Source organism: Triturus cristatus, chromosome 6 (genome assembly GCF_964204655.1).
Source record: "Triturus cristatus chromosome 6, aTriCri1.1, whole genome shotgun sequence".
Lineage (NCBI taxonomy): Eukaryota > Metazoa > Chordata > Amphibia > Caudata > Salamandridae > Triturus > Triturus cristatus.
The window spans coordinates 1821674056-1821695915 of NC_140589.1; the positions used below are offsets into that span (position 1 = coordinate 1821674056).

At 46.5% G+C, this 21860-nt stretch overlaps 1 protein-coding gene across 5 annotated transcripts in view; it reads left to right on the forward strand.

The window, feature by feature from the left end:
* SLC5A6 (solute carrier family 5 member 6) overlaps window positions 1-21860 on the forward strand; it is a 318876-nt gene that overhangs the window by 161954 nt on the left and 135062 nt on the right. For all 5 annotated transcript variants that reach the window (XM_085613195.1, XM_085613191.1, XM_085613193.1 and 2 more), the window contains 2 exons: window positions 16350-16504; window positions 16830-16970. In XM_085613195.1, the coding sequence (XP_085469321.1) occupies window positions 16350-16504; window positions 16830-16970 (296 nt within the window). The remainder of the gene's footprint in view (window positions 1-16349; window positions 16505-16829; window positions 16971-21860) is intronic.

Here is a 21860-nt window from a genome sequence, read left to right on the forward strand (position 1 = left end):
ATGCATATTGCTGTTCTTCTTGGACCAAAAGTAGAGGCATTTTAGTGTGTACTATCTGAATAGAGATTTTATGTTATGTATTTGGAAGACTGCGTAAATATTATGTCATATGCATCGCCTTGATTGCCCATGCCTCATATATACTTTACTGCACTGTCCTTCTCACCCTTTCCTTTGTGTTTCCTTCGAATAATTAAAGTTTTTAAACAAAGGGATACCAAATTCACTCGCCACCAGGTGACTCAGTATAGAGGCTCATGTCCATATATACCTTGCAGAAGACATTCCTGTTCCAACAGTGAACATGTGCATAAGTCAAAGAACTCAGACCCTCTGCTGTGTGGTTTACGCAGGATCTTCTGCAGACCAAAAAGTCATGCAAGCGCTTGGAACGCAAATGGCGGAAGAGTTATTGCACTCTAGACAAAGAGATCCTCCAGCTTGCACTAAAGCAATATCAAAAGCAGATTCGGCTTGCTCGGACACAATTCTTTACACAAAAGATAGACGAGGCAAAAAACACTCCTCGCGATATTTTCAGAATAGTTAAATGTCTCATGTCTTTGGACGCAGTGTCAGCCGCTAGAGCGCCAAGTCCAAGTAGCTGTAATGAGATTGCCCATTTTTTTCCCGATAAAATTTAATCACTATATGCTTCCTTTCCAGAATCTGATAAGAACTATAGTTTCTCCCAGCCAATATTGACTGCGGACCCCTTCCTAGAAGGTTCCTTTACGATTAAGAGCATCTCAGTGGAAAACCTATGCTCCCTGGCTGCTAAAATCAAATCTGGATCTCCTTTAAACCCAGCGTCCCCGGCTATTGTGGATCGTGGGCTTACCGCCCTTGCTCCCACTCTACGTTCCGTGGTGATTACCCTTCTAAAAAAACATCTCTGGGCCACTCTTAACTGGAAAACTTTCATCGAATCTCTCTGCTTTCATTCATGAAGAAAATAGCTGAAGAGCATGTCCACTTTCAGCTTATGGAGTTCATTGGTGAGAATAGTCTCCTTTATGAGACTCAATCAGGATTCTGGCCACAATATAGCACAGAATCCGCTTTGCTTCTAGCCTCTGAGACACTACGAAGGGTGGCAGGTGAAGGGAAAACGGCTGCTGTCATTATGCTGGACCTAAGCGCAGCATTTGACACTGTCTTGCATGCTGTGCTGCTGGAACGTCTGTGGGCACTGGGCATAGGGGGAAGAGCTTTTGACTGGTTTGCAGATTTCCTTCATAAATGCCCTTTCTAGGTAATTCAGAAGCGTTCTACCTCTGACATTATCCCTCTTCAGCAGGCAGTGCCACAAGGTTCTGCACTGAGTCCTACTCTTTTCAATTTGTATCTCGGTCCTCTGTCGGACATAATCGAACGCCATGGCGTGCGAATGGTGTCGTATGCTGACGATACTCAACTAATCATCAGACTTGCACAAGATGATGGCAGTGCTGCAGCGAATTTTAAATCTTGTCTGGTTGACCTTGTGGCCTGGATGCAGGCTAGCTGTCTGAAATCAAATGCAGACAAGACAGAGGTCATGGTGGTTTGGTCTACTTCATGGTGGCCTTGTGTTCTAGGTCCTATGCCGATCCCCAAACCCAAAGGGAAAAATCTCTGCATCCTTTTTGATGCACAGTTATCCTTTGAGAGTCAGATCAAGGCCACGGTGGGCACTTGTTTGTTGTGCTGAGGCTGCTGCGGAAGATTCTAGGGCTCATCCAGGATTCAGCTAAAAAAAACATTAATTCACGCTTTTTGGTGTCCTGGCTTTACTATTACAATGTGCTCTTTTCGGAGATCTCCAAAGGCACACTGGTAATGTTTCAAAGGGTGCAGAATGCAGCAGCTTGGATGCTATTGCGAATTCTGAAATGGTATACCATCAGTCCGGGTCTTGCTAAACTACACTGGCTCCCCGTTAAACACAGAATGCCTTTTAAAGCTCTCTGTCTTACATACAGGATACTGAATTAGAGGGGTCCTAGTTATCTTTTTCCCCTGATGTTATGTTATGATATTTATAGAGCGCATGGCTGCCCCAGCCAAGGGGCATCCCAGCGCTACGCCCAGACAGAAGATAGGTCACTGGACAGAGAGGCGCAGCGACTGATTATTCAGGTAACAGATGAGTCTTTGTCTTTGCGGAAAGCAGCATGATTGTGAATGTTTCTGATGTGCGCCTGAAGGGAGTTTCAAAGTTTAGGAGCCAGAGCTCGAAAAGCGCGTCCTCCGGCTCTGGCTCTCTTGACGCGCGGAATGACTGCCAGATGCTGACCAAGAGAGCGCAGAAGACGAGAGGGCGTATAAAGTATCAGAAGGTTAGCAAGGATTTCAGGAGATTGTGCATGTGTGATTGCTGGTGCTCCTCCTGAGGCGGAAGCCGGGAGGCTGTGTGTCTAGTACTATTTGTGTCTTTTAATCGCTGCTAATTTGCACTTTCTGCCTATTCAGCGATTTTTATACTGCTGGCAACTAGAAGAAAAAAGCCTGATTTTAAAAGCATTAGGAAGCTTCATCTGCCTACCTCGTTCTCCCTGTTTCCCGCTGCCCGGGTCCACTCCCAGCTGAGCATCGACGCTGTGGAGCCGGTCCCGGGGCACTGAAGAGCGGCGGCCATCTTGGCTGTGGGTCGGACTCTGAGCGCTTTAGTTGCACATAACAGGGGAAGTCCATGGCTTCGCGCAGCGAACGCGCACAGCGGATGCGCCTGACTCGCGCCTGACTCGCGCCGGAGTCGTGCCAGAGTCCTGCCCGTCTGCGACTTGGACGCGGCCGCACCGAGCCAAATCCCTTCTTCGCCTGGCACCTCCATTACCATCACCTACAGTAGGGAAACCTTACTTCGCCTTAACGTAAAATCTTGTTCGTTAATACATGCACTTTTCTCGGCTTCGTTGTCAATTGTTTTTAAACCTTGCTGTGTACTACATAGAGACCAACCATCTCAGCCTCCATGTTATTCCCTTCAGTCCTTTCCCCGACATTCCTTGGCTCCTAAGAACACTACCATTAAAGCTGGATTGATTAACTGTCGTTCGCTTGTGAAACACTCTTTAGATATAGCTCAATCGCTTGAGGACAACCAGTGGGACATTCTTTTTCTCACTGAAACCTGGTTGGGAGCAGACTCCAACCCGGCTCTTTGCCTTGCTATCCCGTCAGACTACAAGATCCTGTGCGCTAATAGACAGAACTTCCACCCCGGTGGAGGGGTGGCCATTATTTACAGATCTATCTGGTCCATCTCTTCCTTCCCCTATCCTCAAATAGAGTGCATCGAGGCATTACCTTTTTGTATTAAATTTGCTGCTAACTTCACTTACTCAGGCTTATTAGTCTACCGTCCCCCCAAATCTAAAACCTCCTATCTCCTGGCCCTTCTTGATTATGCCCTACAAGCCTCCTTCCGATACGCCAACTTTACCCTTTTAGGGGACTTCAACCTTCACGTCGATAATATCTATGAACCCACCATCGCCAATTTTTTGTCCACCTTATCAGATGGTGGGCTAAACCAAATCATTTCTGGTCCTACACTCAAGGCAGGACATACCTTGGACCTGATCTGTACTAACCTAACAGATACCGTTTTAAGCAATCCCATCCCCGTAATCTGTTCTGATCACTTTGTGATCCCTTTTTCCATCTCCTTTCACCTTCTGGACCGCTCCAGACCCCTGTCCAACTCAAGTGGGTCAGAATTGGAGGGTGATCTCCCCCGAGAATCTAGCCCCTCACCTCTCAAAGTCTGCTCCTGAGGAGGCTAAAGACTTATACTCTAGATTGGCTAATTTTAACCATTGGATCACCTCTGCTATCGATCTCTTAGCCCCTATCAGACCTATTAAATCCTCTCGTGTTACTCCTTCTGCACCGTGGTTCTTGGACGAACTTCGTATTTGTAAATCGGTTTGCAAACAGCTCGAGAGAAGTTGGAGACGTGCTTACTCTCCTAACAGCAAATCTAAATATAAAAACGCTCTTAAGGAGTATAGGAAGAAAATCATAGATCACAAAAGATCCCATCTTGAGGAGAAAATCACCCGGGCACAAGGGTCTTCTAGAGTCATTTTTGACACTGTCAGATCTTTTACTGACCCCCTGGCCCTCAAGCGTCAACCTCTGGTATCCCAGTCTCTTTGCGACAACCTTTCCAGTTTCTTTGAAGACAAGATTGCTACTATTCAGAATTCCTTTCCCAGCAAAATTAATCCTCCCCTTCTGAAATCCTGTTCAGTCAGTTCTAACCCTGACAAGGTCTATTCTAACTTTGAGGTGATTACCCCGGAACACTCACTGGCAGAATTACTTAAATGTAAATCTGGTTCCCCTTTGGACCCCTGGCCGGCAAAACAGTATAAATCCCTAGCCCCTCTGCTCAACCCCTTTTTAAATAAAATTTGGAACAACTCCCTTCAGACAGGATTCTATCCCGACTCCTGGAAACATGGTAGATTGGTCCCCATTATTAAAAAAGCAACTGCAGATCCCTCTGAACTAGCGAACTACCGTCCCATCTCCCTGCCCCAGCTAAAGTGCTGGAGAAACTTGTACAACGACAACTGGCTGGTTTCTTGGAAACTAACGGCGCTTTCCACATTTCACAGCACGGCTTCAGGTCGGGACATAGTACCGAATCTGCCCTTATAGAGATGGCTGACGCCATCAGATGGAAGTTAGACGAGGGATCTAGAGCGGTGTTGGTGCTGCTCGACTTGTCGGCAGCTTTCGACACCGTCTCCCACCCCGTCCTCCTTGACTGTCTGCAGGCAAAAGGCATACAAGGCAAGGCCTTGGAATGATTTGCCTCCTTTTTGTCCAATAGGACACAGGCAGTATTCACTCCCCCTTTTACCTCAGACAGTCGCCCCCTCAGGTGGGGCGTCCCTCAGGGCTCCTCACTGAGTCCCCTTTTGTTTAATGTGTTTTTTTCCCCGTTGGCCGAGATTATTACTCAATCTGGAATCCAGGCCACTTCCTATGCTGATGATATACAGCTTCTGTTTTCATTTGATTCCCCCTCCCAATCTACTTTTGATCCGCTGAAAAACTGCCTCCGTAACATCGCTAGCTGGATGGATAACAACTCCCTCCGGCTTAACGCTGGCAAAACCAAGGTTTTATTTTTCCATCAGCCCTCACCTTTGGACCCTAATCTGTGGTGGCCTCTTGATCTGAGCTCACCCCCCTTGCCTAAAGACTCAGTAAAAAATCTTGGAGTAATCTGGGATACCAATCTTTCTTTTCAGAAACAAATCCAGTCGGTTTCTGCGGCCTGTTTATCTAAGATGAGGATGATGAAAAAATTAATTAATTTCCTCCCTAGCCAAACTAGGAAAACTATTGTGCAGGCTTTAATCACTTCCCATCTAGATTACGCCAACGGACTGTATCTTGGTCTCTCCCGGGGCCTTCAGTGTCGTCTTCAGACAGTCCAAAATGCCGCTGTCCGTCTGGTTTGTGGGCTTCCACTTCGTGAACATATCACTCCCCATCGACATAGGCTGCATTGGCTCCCAGTTCACAAAAGGGCGGAATTTAAGGCTCTTACCCTTGCCCATCGTGCGATCAATGGTAAAGGTTCCGCTCATCTATCTTCTTGCCTTCGTCCTTACAGCAATACCCGACTTCTCCGCTCTAGCTCCAAACATCTCCTTTCTACCCCCAGAGTCAAAAAAGCTCGATCTGGGGGAAAAACATTCCAAGTCTGTGCTTCCTTCCACTGGAACAAATTACCCTTGTCCATTCGGACCATCCGGGAGGAACTTCCATTCCGGAGAGCTTTGAAAACCTTTCTCTTCTGTTAATACCACCGGAGTTCTGACACAGCTTCTGCCTTCACGTAAGCGCCGGGACACCCCGTTGGGGTATATGTGCACTATACAAGATTTCCAAATAAATAAATAAATACGGTGGGCAATGCACAGCGTTTTAAAAAGATCACACTTCCCTACCAGGAGCCATGGAGTGTATTGATGTACTCCGAAGTATGACAGGTCCTGGGGAGCCTAACAGTACTCGGATGGCCGCATTCTGAATTCTTTGTAGGCACTGTGTCTCTGCTCTGTTAACCCCTACGTACATAGAAGTGGCATAATCCAGTCTAGATAGTATAGTGGTCTGGATGATTACCTGCCGAGTATTAGCCTCAAAGAACCCCAGCAGGGGTTTGAGATCACGGAGGAGCCCGAAACAGACTCCGGCCACTGCCTTGGTTTGGGGCTGGAAGGAGAGTGCAGAGTCCATCCAGACACCCAGATTTTTAACCATCTGCTTGGGTATAGGTAAGGAGCCAAGGGCTGAGGGCCACCATTGCTCACTCCACAGATGAGTGTTTCTACCCACCAGCAGGATTTCCGATTTGGTGGCGTTTAATTGGAGGCAGTTCGATGTCAACCAATCGGCGACTGCTGTTAAGTCTTCTTTAAACTTAGAGGCATCTCGTGCGGGGTTGTCGGATAGGGTGATCACGAACTGTGTGTCGTCCGCGTATGAGACCACAGTCCGCCCCCTATCCTTTGTCGTGTCTGCCAGAAGTCGGATGTAGATGTTAAAAAAGGGTCGGGCTTAAGGCAGAGCCCTGCGGGACCCCTTGGCATACGTTGTGCGTCTGAGAGCAGAAGGGGGGGGGGGGGTGATCACTTGAAAGGATCTATCCTCGAGAAACTAAGAGAGCCACCCCAGGGCTGAGCCACAGATGCCAATGTCCTCCAAGTGCTGCAGGGGAATCTGCTGGGACACAGTGTCAAATGCGGCACTTAAGTCTAGTAGGATCAGGGCAGAAGTTACTCCAGAATCTAGTGAAAGTCGCAATTGTTCTGTGACCACCAGAAGGGCAGATTCTGTACTGTGCCGCTGAGGGGTCCAACAAGTTATTATTGTCAATGTAGCTGGAGAGGATGGAATTGATGTGGGCTTTGGTGATCTTGGCTGTCAGAGGAAGGCGGTAGATGGGATGGAAATTAGCAGGCTTGGACTCGTCCAATGTGGGTTTCTTGAGAAGAGGGATCACTTTAGCGTGTTTCCAAGCAATGGGGACCACGGGCGAGGATAGGAACAGATTTATAAGCTCACAAAACACGGGTGACATCTGCGGTAAAAAATTCTTAAACTGATCAGGTTTGAGGGGATCAGCTGATTCAAGCTTATATCCCCTCCAGACATCTTAGATCCAGTGAAGCAGCTCTGGCAGTGATTCCTAGAGTACACAGACTGTGACTGGGGTGCAGCTCCTTCAGACTACAGGCAGTCAAGCTGTGGAACTCCATGCCACTGATCCTGAGACTCGAACCTTCAGAGGCAAAGTTCCGAAAGACCTTAAGACCTGGCTCTTTAGGTAGAGTCAGTAGAACTAGTGGGCCTTATCTGTTTTCTGACTATGATTCGGTGCTAATGCTTAGTGTGGGGACACTCCTTGGAGTAACCAGGCGCTCTAAAAATCTCAGATCAATAAAATCAATTTAGGTCTCAACCATTTTAAGATCTGTACATCTACAGAAAGCAATGAAATGTGTTGCAACAGCTTAAGTAAAAGGTAAGACAGAAGAGCCTATTGCACAAAATCTAAAACAAGTAATTCACATGCGCTATTCAAAATGTTTTAAGAGTACATGTTGAGCGCAGTCCTTCTACCTAAAACAGTGAATCTTTAGACCGTGTTTGCAGTTGTTCGCCTTTCTCAAATACCAGAAAATAATGAAAACTCAGAATGCAGACGACTCGCTCTGTAAGACGGGAAAACCCGATTCTAACACAATGCAATCAATTGCCTCTGAGTTTTTTGTCAGTTGTCATGGAATTAAGCAAATAAGCTTCTATCTTGGTTGAAGGTTTTTTTTTAATTGGGGTCTTACCAACTCCCTGGCAATAGACCAGAGACATAGATCTATGTAATAAATTAGGGCAACTGTAGTCTTATCCGCAGGGGCAATTGGTGTGTGAGACTGTAGACACAACGGTGCACACCAGAATCTCTCAGGACCTCAAGTGATCTGGATCCAGCGAGCATGTAGGTAAACCTGGTGCACAAGTCCATTCCTCAGCAGTGTCTGTGTAAGTCTAGGTCATCAAGGGCCTTCTATAGGCCTGATCTTATATTTGTCGTACTTGGCAGATAGGCAGCAGTTTACTGCCATTCAATGTCAGTTCATATTCAACATTTGAAATTCCAACCTATCAGATTAGTGCAGAGTTGGGAAAGACAGTCCTTATCTGACTCCATACTGGTTACTGTGGGGGCTGGCAACTATGTGCCACTAGGCGAGTACAATCACCAGTGGCTTCCTCTGTTGGGGATCCTTGTTTGTGCCTGTTCTTGCATGTCGGTAGGTAGTAGCCATCCTTCGTATTGCTCTCCAAGGTTCATGTAAAAAGAGAGATTGGCAGTAATTACAGTGACTCAGAAGGTGATTGCAGTAATAATAAAGATATTTTTAAAAAGTCTGTTATCCATTGTTCCAGCCACACTTGTTTGTGCCATTAGTGTTCATTATTGCAAAACCTATGCACATAATGTTCCACAGTAGGAAAAGATTTTAGGCATGAAGAAGTCTCTTCTGCCCCTGATCATCACTATATGTAATGAAACCTCTGTCTGCCTTTTTAGAGGCCCACTCCATCCTGCATCCTACGCAAACAGGATTCAGGGCATGAAATCAGTACAGAAACTGCACTGCTTGCAGCAACGGAAGAACTCAGAGCCATCAATCCTAGACCGAGGTGGCTCAGCAGCAATGATTCTACTCTATTGGAGCACGGCCTTTGATAGTGTCCCACCCTGTATTGATCCAAAGGTTAAAAGAGGCTGGAATCATTGACTTACAGCCTTTCTAGAGCACAGACGTTTCCAAGTCCGGGAGGACTCCTAAACTTCTGCTACATACTTGTTGAACTGTGGTGTCCCCCAAGGAGCTTCTTTAAGTCTCACACTTTTCAATATGTATGTACGTCCTCTATCAGAAATTGTGCGATCACATGGATTAGCACTAGTCTCCTATGCAGATGACACTCAGAGTATCATCTCTTACAACTGAATCCATTAAAACCTCCAATCAACTAAATGCTTGTCTTAAACAAGTTACCCACTGGATGTCTTCCAGTAGATTAACATTGAACAGTGATGAAACTGAGATTTGGAGATGGGTGCCCAGGACAGACTTTGGAGCATCACTCTCCAGTGTGCTAAGATTCCGTTTAAAAACAAAAGAGCGAGAGACTGTGTGAGCAGTGTACCTTCTCTGTGTTTTCGTTCTGCAAGCATAGCTCTTCAGACACTGTCACACACACTGCTGGCCAGTCACTCCCTACCTGTGGGAGGCGTCCAGAAGCATGATACACAAGGGTTCGGCTGAAGACTGTGGCCCATGCACAGTTTGAAAGGCACTGGGCGAGAGGTGGTACACCACTGGGGAACTGGTGCATGGACTTGGGCTGCGAGTGGCCACAGAGCGCCTCCTCCCCCCGACTCTTCCACCAGCTTCAAGGGGGCAGCGAGGACGCCCGAAGGCACAGAGCATTTAAATGTGCAACAGAGATCCAGAGATGCAGACAGTGAACACACTGCCAAAGCCTTTTAAACAAGCAATGAAGTGCGTGTGCAGCAGCTACACAGCTTCATTCACCTCAAGGCGCAAACTCTGTCGAGTGTTAGCGTCGGATCTCTGTGACTGTAAAATGCTGCTATATGTGGGGTAAAGAAAAAAAAGTAAAACAATGGCGAGCGTGTTCGGAAACTGGAGCCTGTGAAGGGGAGGGAACCATGGATTGGAGGGAGGCAGGCTGTACCGTGCAGAGTTTAGCATCTATGTTGAGAAAGAGACTAGCAAGAGATCTGTAGCACGAGCAACAGAAGGATTTTGGGGGTGGGGGGCACACGCGTCCACGAAGGAGGACGCGGTTCAGATTTATCTTCTGTAAGGGATGGCTATATCGCCGTCCGGAGATGGGGCTTGCAAAAGAGCAGTGTGTCATGTGGGTTCCGGGGATATGTAACGGTGCGAGGAGAGACGAGCTTACGTTAACATTACACAAGAAATGTTGTCAAATGCATGCAAACATTCCAGCACTTAAAGATAAAAGCCATATTAAAGCCTCTATGGTGATATTAGAACGTTTAGAACATCACTCCTAAAAAGTATTTATTTTTAAATTTATTTTTACAATACTGGCTTGCCCCTAATTACACTGTAGTCGATGGTGGTAGCAAATCAACTATCAACTACATGGAGCAAATAAATTGGTTTCTTAAGTTCAGGTCATGATTTGCCCGTATTGTCCACTTAACAGACACACAATATATTAGTTAAAAGAACAAGGGAAAAAGAGGACCTGCTCACCACTTCTCCCTAGATGAGAACTAGGTGTCAACACCTATATTCGTTGACCTGTCTGAATCAAAGATGACCCTATGAAGTAAAATCCTTTGAACTGAACGGATTAAAATACTTTGATTCTTAAACTGGGGTCCCCACCGATTGCGGCTCTTTGGATTTTGGGGAAATCACCCTGAAGAGAGAGCTGATGTATCATGGGCCTCAGAGTCACACAAGGTAGAATGGCCCAGGCCCAAAGCATTTGAAAAACAAATTTTCCTTGGCTGAAAGACTTAAACATTTTTTTTTTTTAAATAGCTAACCAAGACCGCACATCTTGCATGTTTATTTAAAAAGAAATGCACGCTAATAACTGTTCTATGGCACTGTCACACACTTGTCCGTTTTTAGAGTATTGTGAACAACAACTGTTTCTATTAACTCATTTCATGGGACACAATTTGCCTACAGTCGGGAGAAAGAAAAGCTGAGGCGGTTGCATAGATACCAACTTGCGATGACCTGTGGACCACCGCACGTTTCAGCAGCGAGCTTTTAACTCCGGAGTTCCACCTTCGCACATGCTTAAGTGTACAGCACCAGCTCCATTGACAAGGCTAAAAAAACAGCGTTAATAATACAGCAGGGAGCAGAGAAATCAATTTTAAACGCAAGACTGAGAGGCAACCATAATAACAAGCGCTCGTCAGTCAGCCGCTATTTATTTTTGCATCGCGCTTTCACTTTAAAGTGAAAGCGTGATGCAAAAATAAACACGCGACACCATGTCTCCTTTTGAGACGGCCGATCCGGACTGGATCGTAAAGCTTGTTTACATAACACGCCTATTGCGATAAGAAACTGCTTCACGACAGCCGTGAAGCAGGCGATCCAGTCCGGATGGGCCGAACCAAAAGGCGAAAGGGAGGCAACGCCAACAGCTCAGTTCCAATGGCAGGCCACCGTTTAGCATAAACGGTGACACCAGCCAATGGAAATGAGGGGCGGGGATTAAAGCCCTTTTCTGAAAGTCCTCATTTACAATATATCTCGTCGAGCGAGTTGCGCATGTGCGCAGCAACGCTAGGCGAGGCCTAAAATGAATTGAGTTCAAAGCTCTTTGCCTTGTTCACCACACCCTCAACAAAAAGACCCCAGCTTATAAAGAGCCTTTTGACTTGTTACCGGCCAGAAAGAACATTGAGGTCAGAGAGTCACAATCTACCGATGGTTCCTTGGATTAAGAGAATGAGATTCTCTTATTCTAGCTCAATTCAAGGGACACTAGAGAGGAGAGCAGAGGTTTTACCGGTGCTGGGAGGCCAGTCTGGTAGCCGTGCACTATATAAATGTCGGTGACTAGAATAGTGTGCTAAGAAGTGTTCCGTGGGAAGTGGGGTTAGATGCAGGGCCCCATACTGTTCTCTTGAGTGTCGCCTGAAGGCAGGCTAACAGAACCATGACCGTTTGGCTGACAATCTACTTGACTGTGAAATATGCAGCAACATGTTTTCTGTTAATTGTTTTTCTTTAAGTAGAAAAAGAGGCGGAAGCCGGGAGAAGACGAACCACTTTTTAAAAACTCATTTTCTGTGTCACTGATTAGTAAAATTGTATTTTAACCTGCGCACTCACCCTTCAGGCACCTCCTCCTGGGCTAAAAGTACGCCTAAACAGCGAACCTTTCGCTGCAACGAGTCCGCCAGAAAAGACAGTTCTGCCGCCATTACTGGCGAGGAACAGAGGCCACGCCCACCCGCAGGCCACGCCCACCCGCCCTGGTATTTAAACGCTGCCGAAAGCGCGACCCTGTCAGAACTACGCAAACTCCTGAGGCGGAAGCCGGGAGAAGACGAACCACTTTTTAAAAACTTATTTTCTGTGTCACTGATTAGTAAAATTGTATTTTAACCTGCGCACTCACCCTTCAGGCACCTCCTCCTGGGCTAAAAGTACGCCTAAACAGCGAACCTTTCGCTGCAACGAGTCCGCCAGAAAAGACAGTTCTGCCGCCATTACTGGCGAGGAACAGAGGCCACGCCCACCCGCAGGCCACGCCCAATCACCTCCTCTCTCTCTCTTAAGGATGTGCATTCACCGGACGCGCAGCGGACGGGCGCAGCGGGCGCGCCGTTTGCGCGCCGAAGGCGCGCCTAAGGCAAGCCCGTCTTCGCCCGTCATCGCCAGACCATCGCCTCTCGCCACCCACCCTGGCCCGTCCAGGCCCTGTCAACGCATATGCTACGACGGTAAGGAACTCCTACATCTGAACCTTCACCAAAAATGCTCTAACACCACTGGCATTCTGGGTCTTACGCATCTCCACTGCAACCACTGCCACTTCTCCACCAACGCACCCACTAGGGTACGGTGTGACCTCCCTAATACTACAATTCCGCCACTGATGATACTCCAACTCAACTGCAGATCCCTCGTTAAACATCACCCTGAGGTGAATACGCTTCTTCAGGAGGAAAACCCTGATGTACTGTTTCTATGCGAAACATGGCTCCGAGATGACATTACCACCATCCCCAACCTAACGCTCCCAGATGAGTACAACCTGGTCACCATTAACCGTGAATCTCGCGGTGGCGGCATCGCAATTATTTATAAAAAACAGCTGACCTGTTCTTTTATCAAGGAACCTCTCCAAGACTGTGAATGCGCCCAATTTAAAATTAGTGTGACCCCCCAATTTATGCTATCAGGCCTATACATGTATCGCCCTCCAGGCCAGGCCACTAGATTTATTAATGCCCTCCTCGAAACGGCCACAGTGCTCACTACTAAATTCGCCAACTTCACCATTCTAGGTGACCTAAACTTGCACTTTGATGCGATTGGCGATAATACCATCACTAATCTTCTTGCAGACCTCTCGGCACTGCAACTTAACTCCCTAGTCCACACCTCTACCCATATAGCTGGACATACCCTAGATCCGATCTTTTCTAACATACAAGAGGCAGCTGCAGAAACCCCCACCCCCATGGGATGGACGGATCACCATCTTGTTAAACTGAGCGTCCCGGCACCCCAACGTCAAATCAAAACTGAATCCATTCAGCGTCTAAAAAGACCCTGGCACAAACTCTCCCCACTTGCCTTACATGAAACCCTTGGAGAGTTCCAAAACGAAGCCAACCAGGATATAGACGCGACCTATACCTCGTTCACCAACTGGATCAGTAACGGCCTCGACACTCTTATTCCGGCTAAACTGACTAAAGGACGTAATACACCCTCCAACCCATGGTTCGACGACACCCTTAGAGCAATGCGCAAGGAGTGCAAAAAGGCTGAGCGCCTATGGAGGAAACAATATGATAACCAGGATAAGGCTGAATATCTATCCAGGCTTAAGACCTACCATAAAGCTATTAGATCTTCCCGTGCTTCTTTTTATTCCAACAAAATTAACTCCAATGCGAACCCATCTAAAATCATCTTTAAACTAGTGAAAGAGCTCCAAAACCCTAGGGCGCCCCCTCCAAAAATCTCTTCCCACGAGCAATGTGAGCAGCTCGCAACCTATTTCATTGAAAAAGTCCAGAAAATGTATGCAACCTTTCCACAGATCGCTCCTTTCAATGGAGTTTCTATGACCACAGCCCCTAACATCTTACCTCTGTCCCAAATTTCTGCCATCACCGCTGCAGACCTGATCAGACTAGGCAAGAAAGTGAAGACTGGTTCCCCAGCCGACCCCATGAGTCCTTCTCATTTCCTGGCCTCGATGGACTTTTTTCTATCCCCCATGCTGAACATCCTCAACCTCTCCTTTTCTACAGGATTCGTACCCATAGCTTGGAAACAAGCATGGGTATCACCGATAATTAAAAAACCTACCCTCGACCCCACCAAGCCAGAAAATTTTCGGCCCATATCCCTTCTCCCCTGGATGTCCAAAATTGCCGAAACCCATGTTAATGACATTCTTTCGAAACATGTGGAAAGTCATGGAATTCTAGACCCCTCCCAAAATGGCTTCCGTGCAGGCCATAGTACGGAGTCTGCCCTACTGGCCACTACGGAGCATCTCCGGATGATTTTAGATTCCGGTCATAGTGCTGCGCTGATTCTCCTTGATCTCAGCGCGGCCTTTGACACGGTATCCCATGACATCCTTCTGAAACGTCTGGAGATGACCGGGGTGACTGGCCTTGCACTTGCATGGTTCCGATCCTTTCTTAAGGATAGATCCTTCAAGGTGTCGGCTCCTCCTTATCTTTCTAAACCTCACCCCATCGCTCAAGGTGTCCCCCAGGGTTCAGCGTTGAGCCCCTCCCTCTTTAATCTATACGTCCAGCCACTCACGGACGTGGCTAGAGAGTGGGGGCTCACGCTTGTCTCGTACGCGGACGACACCCAGCTGGTTGTCACCCTCTCGGAAAGCCCGTCCCTCGTGGCATCCAACTTTAAAGAGGGTATGACTGCTGTGGCCCGATGGATGACGGACAACTACCTCCAACTCAACGCCGGGAAAACCGAGGTGCTCCTCCTAGGCCGTAACACCAGCCTTTGGAACGAGCACTGGTGGCCGTCATCCCTAGGCGCCACTCCACTCCCCAAAAATTGTGTCAAAAATCTGGGAGTCTGGGTTGACGCCAACCTTAGCTTCCAGTCCCACACCAAAAAGGTGGCCGCCACCTGCATAGGCCTTTTAAGGAACCTCAGGCCCATACTTGGGCTCTTCGATTCTAAGGCCCGCCAGCTTATCGTCCAGGCCATCATTCTATCGCGCCTGGACTACGCTAACGTCCTCCTTTTGGGAGCTAATAAAGCGGATACCGCTAGGTTCCAACGCATACAAAATGCGGCAGCCAGAACGCTGGTTGGCCTCCCACGCAGATGTTCAGCCAGAGCTACCATCCGTAAGCTCCACTGGCTGCCCGTGGATCGCCGAATCAAATTCAAGGCCTTAGTCACGATCTTTAAGATCATGAAACAAGGAAATCCCCCTCTGCTCCGTAGCCTTGCCCAACCTTACGTTCCTGGCCGTGCTTTACGCTCTGCCAACCAACTCCTCCTGACAATCCCTAGGATTCGACTCTGCCGAACTGGAGGCCGCTCCTTTAGCGTCCTTGCCCCCACACTGTGGAACGATCTCCCCCTTAGCATTCGCTCCATTGACTCCCTCCCTGCCTTTCGCAAAGCAATTAAGACTCACCTATTCCCCGCTCCCTAGTTTCCCCCTCCTCCCCTCCCCCTCTATCCTCAGTTTGCGCGCCTGTTCTTAGCGCCGGGACACCCCTTTGCCGGGGTAGCTGCTGCGCTTCACCAAATCCTGAAATAGAAATAGAAATAGAAAAAGCTGTTCACCTGTGTCCCCAACAGAATGCCGATGTATTCTTCATTCCCCCTCTGGAAAAAGATTTTGGTTTTTACAGCCAGTCATTAATTCTAGTCCCTGTCCCTTTGCCTTCTCCATCCTTTTCTTTGCAGTGCAGACCTTCAGTTTTGACATTTAAGGACCGATATTTTCAGAGAGCACACCTCCCATGAGTTCCATTTCTTTTCAGATCTGTGTATTCAGGTATTTGTTTTTTTTTTTTTACAGAGTTTTATATAGCGCGAACTTTACCCGAATCGGGCATCAGAGCGCTTTACATAGCACCAGTTACGTTACATGAGGACACACGTTCATTTTTGTTAGGCACGGGGAGATTAACTGATTTGCCCAGAATCGCAAGATGTTCAGTGTCATTGCCGAGACTCGAACCCAGTTCCCCAGATTCGAGGTCGACCGCCCTAGCCGTTAGGCCAACTCCTCTCCCTAAGCATTTAAACAGCTACTGACTCCTGAGTAGTGTCCAAATTAGTAATGTAAAGAGCTTTGACATGGAATCCTTAATAGCCTTGACCATTCAAACTATCTGAGTGGTGCCTTGGTGGTTGTGTGTGAGGGTCTGACACTTGATGATGCTTGAGGGCATGGGATTAGGAATTCTGATGTCTCGGGTGTTAGCTCTACCTTTATTCTACGCCTTTCATGGTGTTACACACCTCTCCTCTCTCCTTTCCTCTCCTCAGGGTGGACTGAAAGCTGTAATCTGGACAGATGTCTTCCAGACCTTTATAATGTTCGCAGGACAGCTAGCGGTCATCATTGTCGGGACCATAAAGGTCGGCGGGATGGGCGAGGTCTGGCGAATCGCAACAGAAAATGGAAAGATCGCAGATATAAAGTAAGTATGGATCAAGAGGGGGTGGCAGGGAATTTTTTTCCCCGTCTGATCGGGATCTATAAACTGTTCAACGTCCAAATGTACCCACCCATCTAGTACCCGAAACACTCTATTTACTTCTGAGTTTGTAAGAGTCTTAGGGAGTACCTTATCCATCATTTGACCCCAGAGCAGGAAACTTTGCTCCTTGGTTTAATTGTTTTAAATCATTACTTTAGCAATTGCAAAATGTGCAGCTGTTTGTTACCCATACCCTCGCAGGGTATGCGACGTACACAGTAACGGAAAACTAGTTCTAATTGTTGACCTTCCTTTCTTTGGCCAGCTTGAACCCAGATCCGTTTGAACGTCATTCCTTCTGGGCTCTTGCCATTGGTGGCATCTTCATGATGCTGTCCCTGTATGGCGTAAATCAAGCTCAGGTCCAGCGGTACCTCAGCTCCAAAACCGAAAAAGAAGCCATCTTGTGAGTATTGGAAACACTCCCTAATCTCAGTTGTTTGCTAGTATTTTGCCATCATTTATCAAGTTTGATTGTGCGTCAGTTACTTGCATAGGTTCAGGGACATGTTGCTTGTCTACATTGCTGCCCCCAGCTTTCTTGAAACCAGCTGCTTTTTGTGTTGTAAATGTTTTGTGCCAGGGTATGTTCTCCTTTTTAGGGCCTGGCATTAGCCAAGGCGTCTTCATTTGACTAAAATGATATGTGTAATATATTTACTTAAAGGGGCTTTCAGCCAAGGAGCACACCCACACACACAGTTGTTTAGTGCTAGGGACTATTATGGTAATATGTGCCTTTTTGAGACCCAAAAATATTTTTGCTTTTAACCGAAGTTTTCGTTTTTTTTTAACAAAACAGGAATTGCCTTAGCCAAAAGACTGATGGCCTGCGCCAGACCTATTGGCTTTGCCAGAGCTTGTTTAGTGTTTATATCACATTACTGTGCTGAGAATTCACTGCACCACAACTAATATCTGATTTCTTTACATTCTCTTTACGTTTTTTATGTAATGCTGCCACGTGTGCAATGCCTGACTCAACATATATAGTCAGTATTTGGAAATGACAGGTTGTAATACTCCCCCCTTAAATTATGACGACTTGTCAAACCTCTTCAAGGAAGGGATTCCAAAGTTTACCTCTTTGAACAGTCAATAATCTTTCACCTGCTCTAGTTCTTTCAATCATTAGAAGACCTATTAGACGTTTGCCACCAGATCTGAGGTATTGGAGTGGTTGATAGACATGTAGCCCTTGTTCCATCTCTACCGCAGTGTAAGTGTTTGAAAGTTAGTCTGTTATCTTTGTTTCTCATACCAAGATCTGCATTTCAGTAATATATGTTAACTCCAATGATTAATGTCACAGTTATACATCTATCTAGACTCACTCCTGTATGGTGGTGGCCGAATTTGGAAGCCAGGTTGTCCACTGGAGAAAATTCTGCCACCACCATGTAAAACTAGTTCCTCTTTAGGTAAATACTTTCTCTAAGACAGCCTCGTCTACCCTTAGTAGGGCACGACCGAAGGGTAGGTTCAGAGAATGTGCATTAGGGGTTAACAGTATCTGCGCAATACTTGCAATGAGAAACCGCTCATTAAAGCACCTTGAACAATTTGGTGATTTAAATATGGCCAAAACAACAAAAACCGGATCAGTTACTGGAAAGTAATAGCTTCTTCAAGAGAGCGGTCCATTCCAGGCGGTTTCTCCATTCTGCATGGGCACCTAATGAAAGTTTCTACGCAGTAGTCACAAGCGGCCACTGCAGGTTTCCTGTCCCTCCAGTCCTGAAATAGGAATCGATCGTTTGTCCAGGCAGGCATAGTTCACAGCTTTTAAACTTAGCTGAGTTGCTGTAATGGTGTGTCTTTCTTGTGTTTCATCGCCAGACCGAATCTCTGGTTTTTGTGAGTCTGCCTAAGGCATTGGACAAAGCCCCCCCTCTTGTCCTTCTCTGCTCTCATACCAGTCATTGGTGCGGACTCGGAAGTTCTCATCTTCTTATGGAGAGTCCCCTTTCTGGATGATAGTTCACAGTGAGTGTGCTTTGGTGTTATCACTCACCTTCCAGCTCCAGAAACAAATCTTCACCAACTCCAGTGTCAGACCAGTTGCAACTGCTCTACTTCTTGGGTGCCCTTGATTGGTTGGGTTGAGCCAGTGGGGGTTCAGCTGACTCAGAATCTTTTGTAGAACAAAACATCCAATTCTTCGTTGTGATGAGTCGCATTCCCTCCCACGCTTCAACAGTCAATCCATGACCGTGGACCATGCGGGTTTGTGGATCTGGTTATGCTTTTCTTCGCAGGCTTCTAGCTGTTGCCCATTCTGGGCTCAGGAGTTATGAGGCTCCACACAACGTTCACCCTGCTTCGGAGACTCTATAAGCATTGATGTTCCCAGCCCCATCCAGCACTTCTCACTCACACACCAACGGCTAGAGCACCTAGCAGAGGCGGGGGTGGGAGGCACACCGTATCATAATTCCCCACACCTGCAATGTACCACAATCTCCTTTATGCCAAAGGCCCCGCTGTATAGGTGGTCAATTCAAGGTTTACACCAGTCACGTTCCAGAGCTGGGCTGCACTCGTCTAGCCCATCTCTTTGGCTACCAAGGCTGGCCTCACCTAAACTGGTTTGGTAACCTCTCATCTTAGTCGTCAGTGGGGGATAGGCTGAACACATCTATGTGCCCCTCTTGTATCCCTGCTCAGCAAGTTCTTTTGAAGATTCACTGAAGGGCATTTCTCTCTTCTCCTACAGGGCGTCCTCGGAAGATGGCTGTCCCGCCCTCTCCCTTTCCTCCTCTGCAGATCCCTTTCAGGTCTTGCAAAGGGAGACCAGCCTCTCTGCAGCTCCCTCCTGCAGAGAACAGGCAGTTTGTGTGCATGTGACTAAGATCTTAGTATAGCACCTTTACATGCGTTGACACTTTTTAAAGGCAACAAATGCACTGAGAAACCGGTCAGTGGCCTCTCTGTCAAGCCGAAATGCCAGCAGTGTTTGGCACAGAACAAGGATGGGAACCATGTGAAAAATGTAGACTTTTACACCAGAAGAAAGTCTTCTATTTGTAGGTGTTCATGGGCATCCTAGAAACAAACAGTAAACACTTTCAATCCATTCTTGAGAAACATCTGCGAGTAAACAGATAAGTGTAGGCGTTTCCAATTGTTAGTGTTTTATGGCTGCATAGGAACCTATTAATAAGATATATTTTTATATAATTTAAACTTACTTAGTGTGATCCCATCTATTGTCTAGTAGCCATAATAATACTTTCTGCATGAATTCTCGGTCTGCTTTTCGTGTCTTACGTCGGCTAGAACACCAGCTCCTGCGTCATCAGCATAAATATGAAAACCTTTCTTTAGAAGTAATGCCAATTCATGGCCGGGGTGGGCGTGGAGGTTAAGCCTAATGGGCGCCAAACCAGAATCCCTTGGATTTCCATAGTGGGAATGGCTTGTGCAAGGCATACCATAGCCGATCGGTTAGAAAAGATGGAAACCATTGCATGGCTGTCTTCAAGAGCAGCACACCCTGGCTAGCACTATAGTGTGGTTCATGGTGTGAGACACTGCAGGTAGATCCAACACCAGGAAGAGCGCGCTCTTCTTGGCTTTCTGTTGTAGAAGACTCAACATCTAGTTTTGCTGGTTCCGAGTCCCTGTTCTAAAACCTGGCATACGCGAGGGCATCTCATCATACAGCCCTCCACAGACATTGCACACCTCACACTACCTCTTATCTGAACAGAAGTAGGCTCTTTTGGCTAACCAAAGCAACTCTTATGAGTGTGAATAGGTCAGTTCAAATACCTCAGACATAGTGCTTCATCTGGTTGCTTCATACCAGTCACTCCAGTAAAGAGAATGACTCTGCAGAACACAGAACCTTTCCATCACGGGAGCCTCTCCGAATTCATGGACAGGAGAATATCTTCGTACACGTGCGGCATCTTGGAGCACATTTATAAATGCATATTTTTCAAATTTGCTTATAGAACAAGGGAACATGCATATAAGGCAGCATTTCATGTTCTTTTTAACTTTCAATTTAATCAATCAGTTGTAATAAATCAATGGCAAGTACATTTATTGAATGATGACATAAAACAATACAAGCTCAATCGATTGAACAATAAAATGAAAGCCAAATGTAAACAAATATGCTACAAAAACGATTTGTTATCTTGCCCTCAAGACGGAATCTATAAGATGGTAACTCATGGATTCACCAAGGTCAACAATGATGAAGAAATAACAGATTCAGACATTCTGTCATTTTCTGTAGACCGTGTCAAACAATCTTCTTACCTCCCAACTAATATTGGCGACTCCCACTCAAAAACATAGGACTACTGCTTACTTGTGTGAGCCAGCACTCACTGCATCATATTCCCATTGTAGCTAGCCTTCTGGACTGAGAGCTGCTTGGGTAAAAACGAATGATATGGAGTAACAATATTTTTGTAGAGCACAGAAGCTGGCGGCCTTGTACTTCATAGCAATTCACTTACAATAGTTCTAAAATTCCAGTAGTTGGAACTGCAGAGATGGGGCAATAGTCTTTCAAACAGGTACCCCTGTCTGCAACACGACTAACAGTGTTTGTCGTGTTTGGAAAGCTTCTGTTTGCTAAAATACACTCGGTCAGCACAACAAGATTTCTCCCTTGTCCCAAGCTGTAGTCCTTCTTTAAGTGATATATATGATGAAATAATATAATCACAAATCAAATATGAATGTTATTAAGATCCACTGTTACCCATACACCCACTGACCATAATGGTCATTGTTGCCAGATTGTACTTCATCCCACTGTAATCTTTTCAAGGTGCCCTGAAAACCAATGTGGACCCCAAAGCATAACTTGGTAAATAGAACGTCGCAGTCCAAGACTTATGGCTTCAGATTCCAAACAGATCTATGCCTAGATGGTAAATTGTGGTAAACCGCTCAACATTAGGCAAGATCCATCCACTAAGTGCTTTCTCCTGTATTATAGTCTGTAATCCATTGGCTAGGCCTGCAATGAATTTACCATGGATCACAGAGAGCATGGAGGCAGGCTAGGGACTCTATAGAGGAAGGTTTGGCTTTTTAAATTCACACAACAGCACAGCACATTTAGTTGTATTATGTAAAAATGACTTCTAAACAGTTGAGTTCATTAAATCAAATTCCAAAATAGTTATACATTTCAATACTCTGTACTATGCTGTTTTTTGGGACAACAGAAGCCTTTATCACTAGCTTATTAGATGAGGAGTTGACCCTTTTGAAGATTATGGGATCTGAAGGCATGGGTCTTCCTTAATCAGCTAGGCCTGTAGCTCAT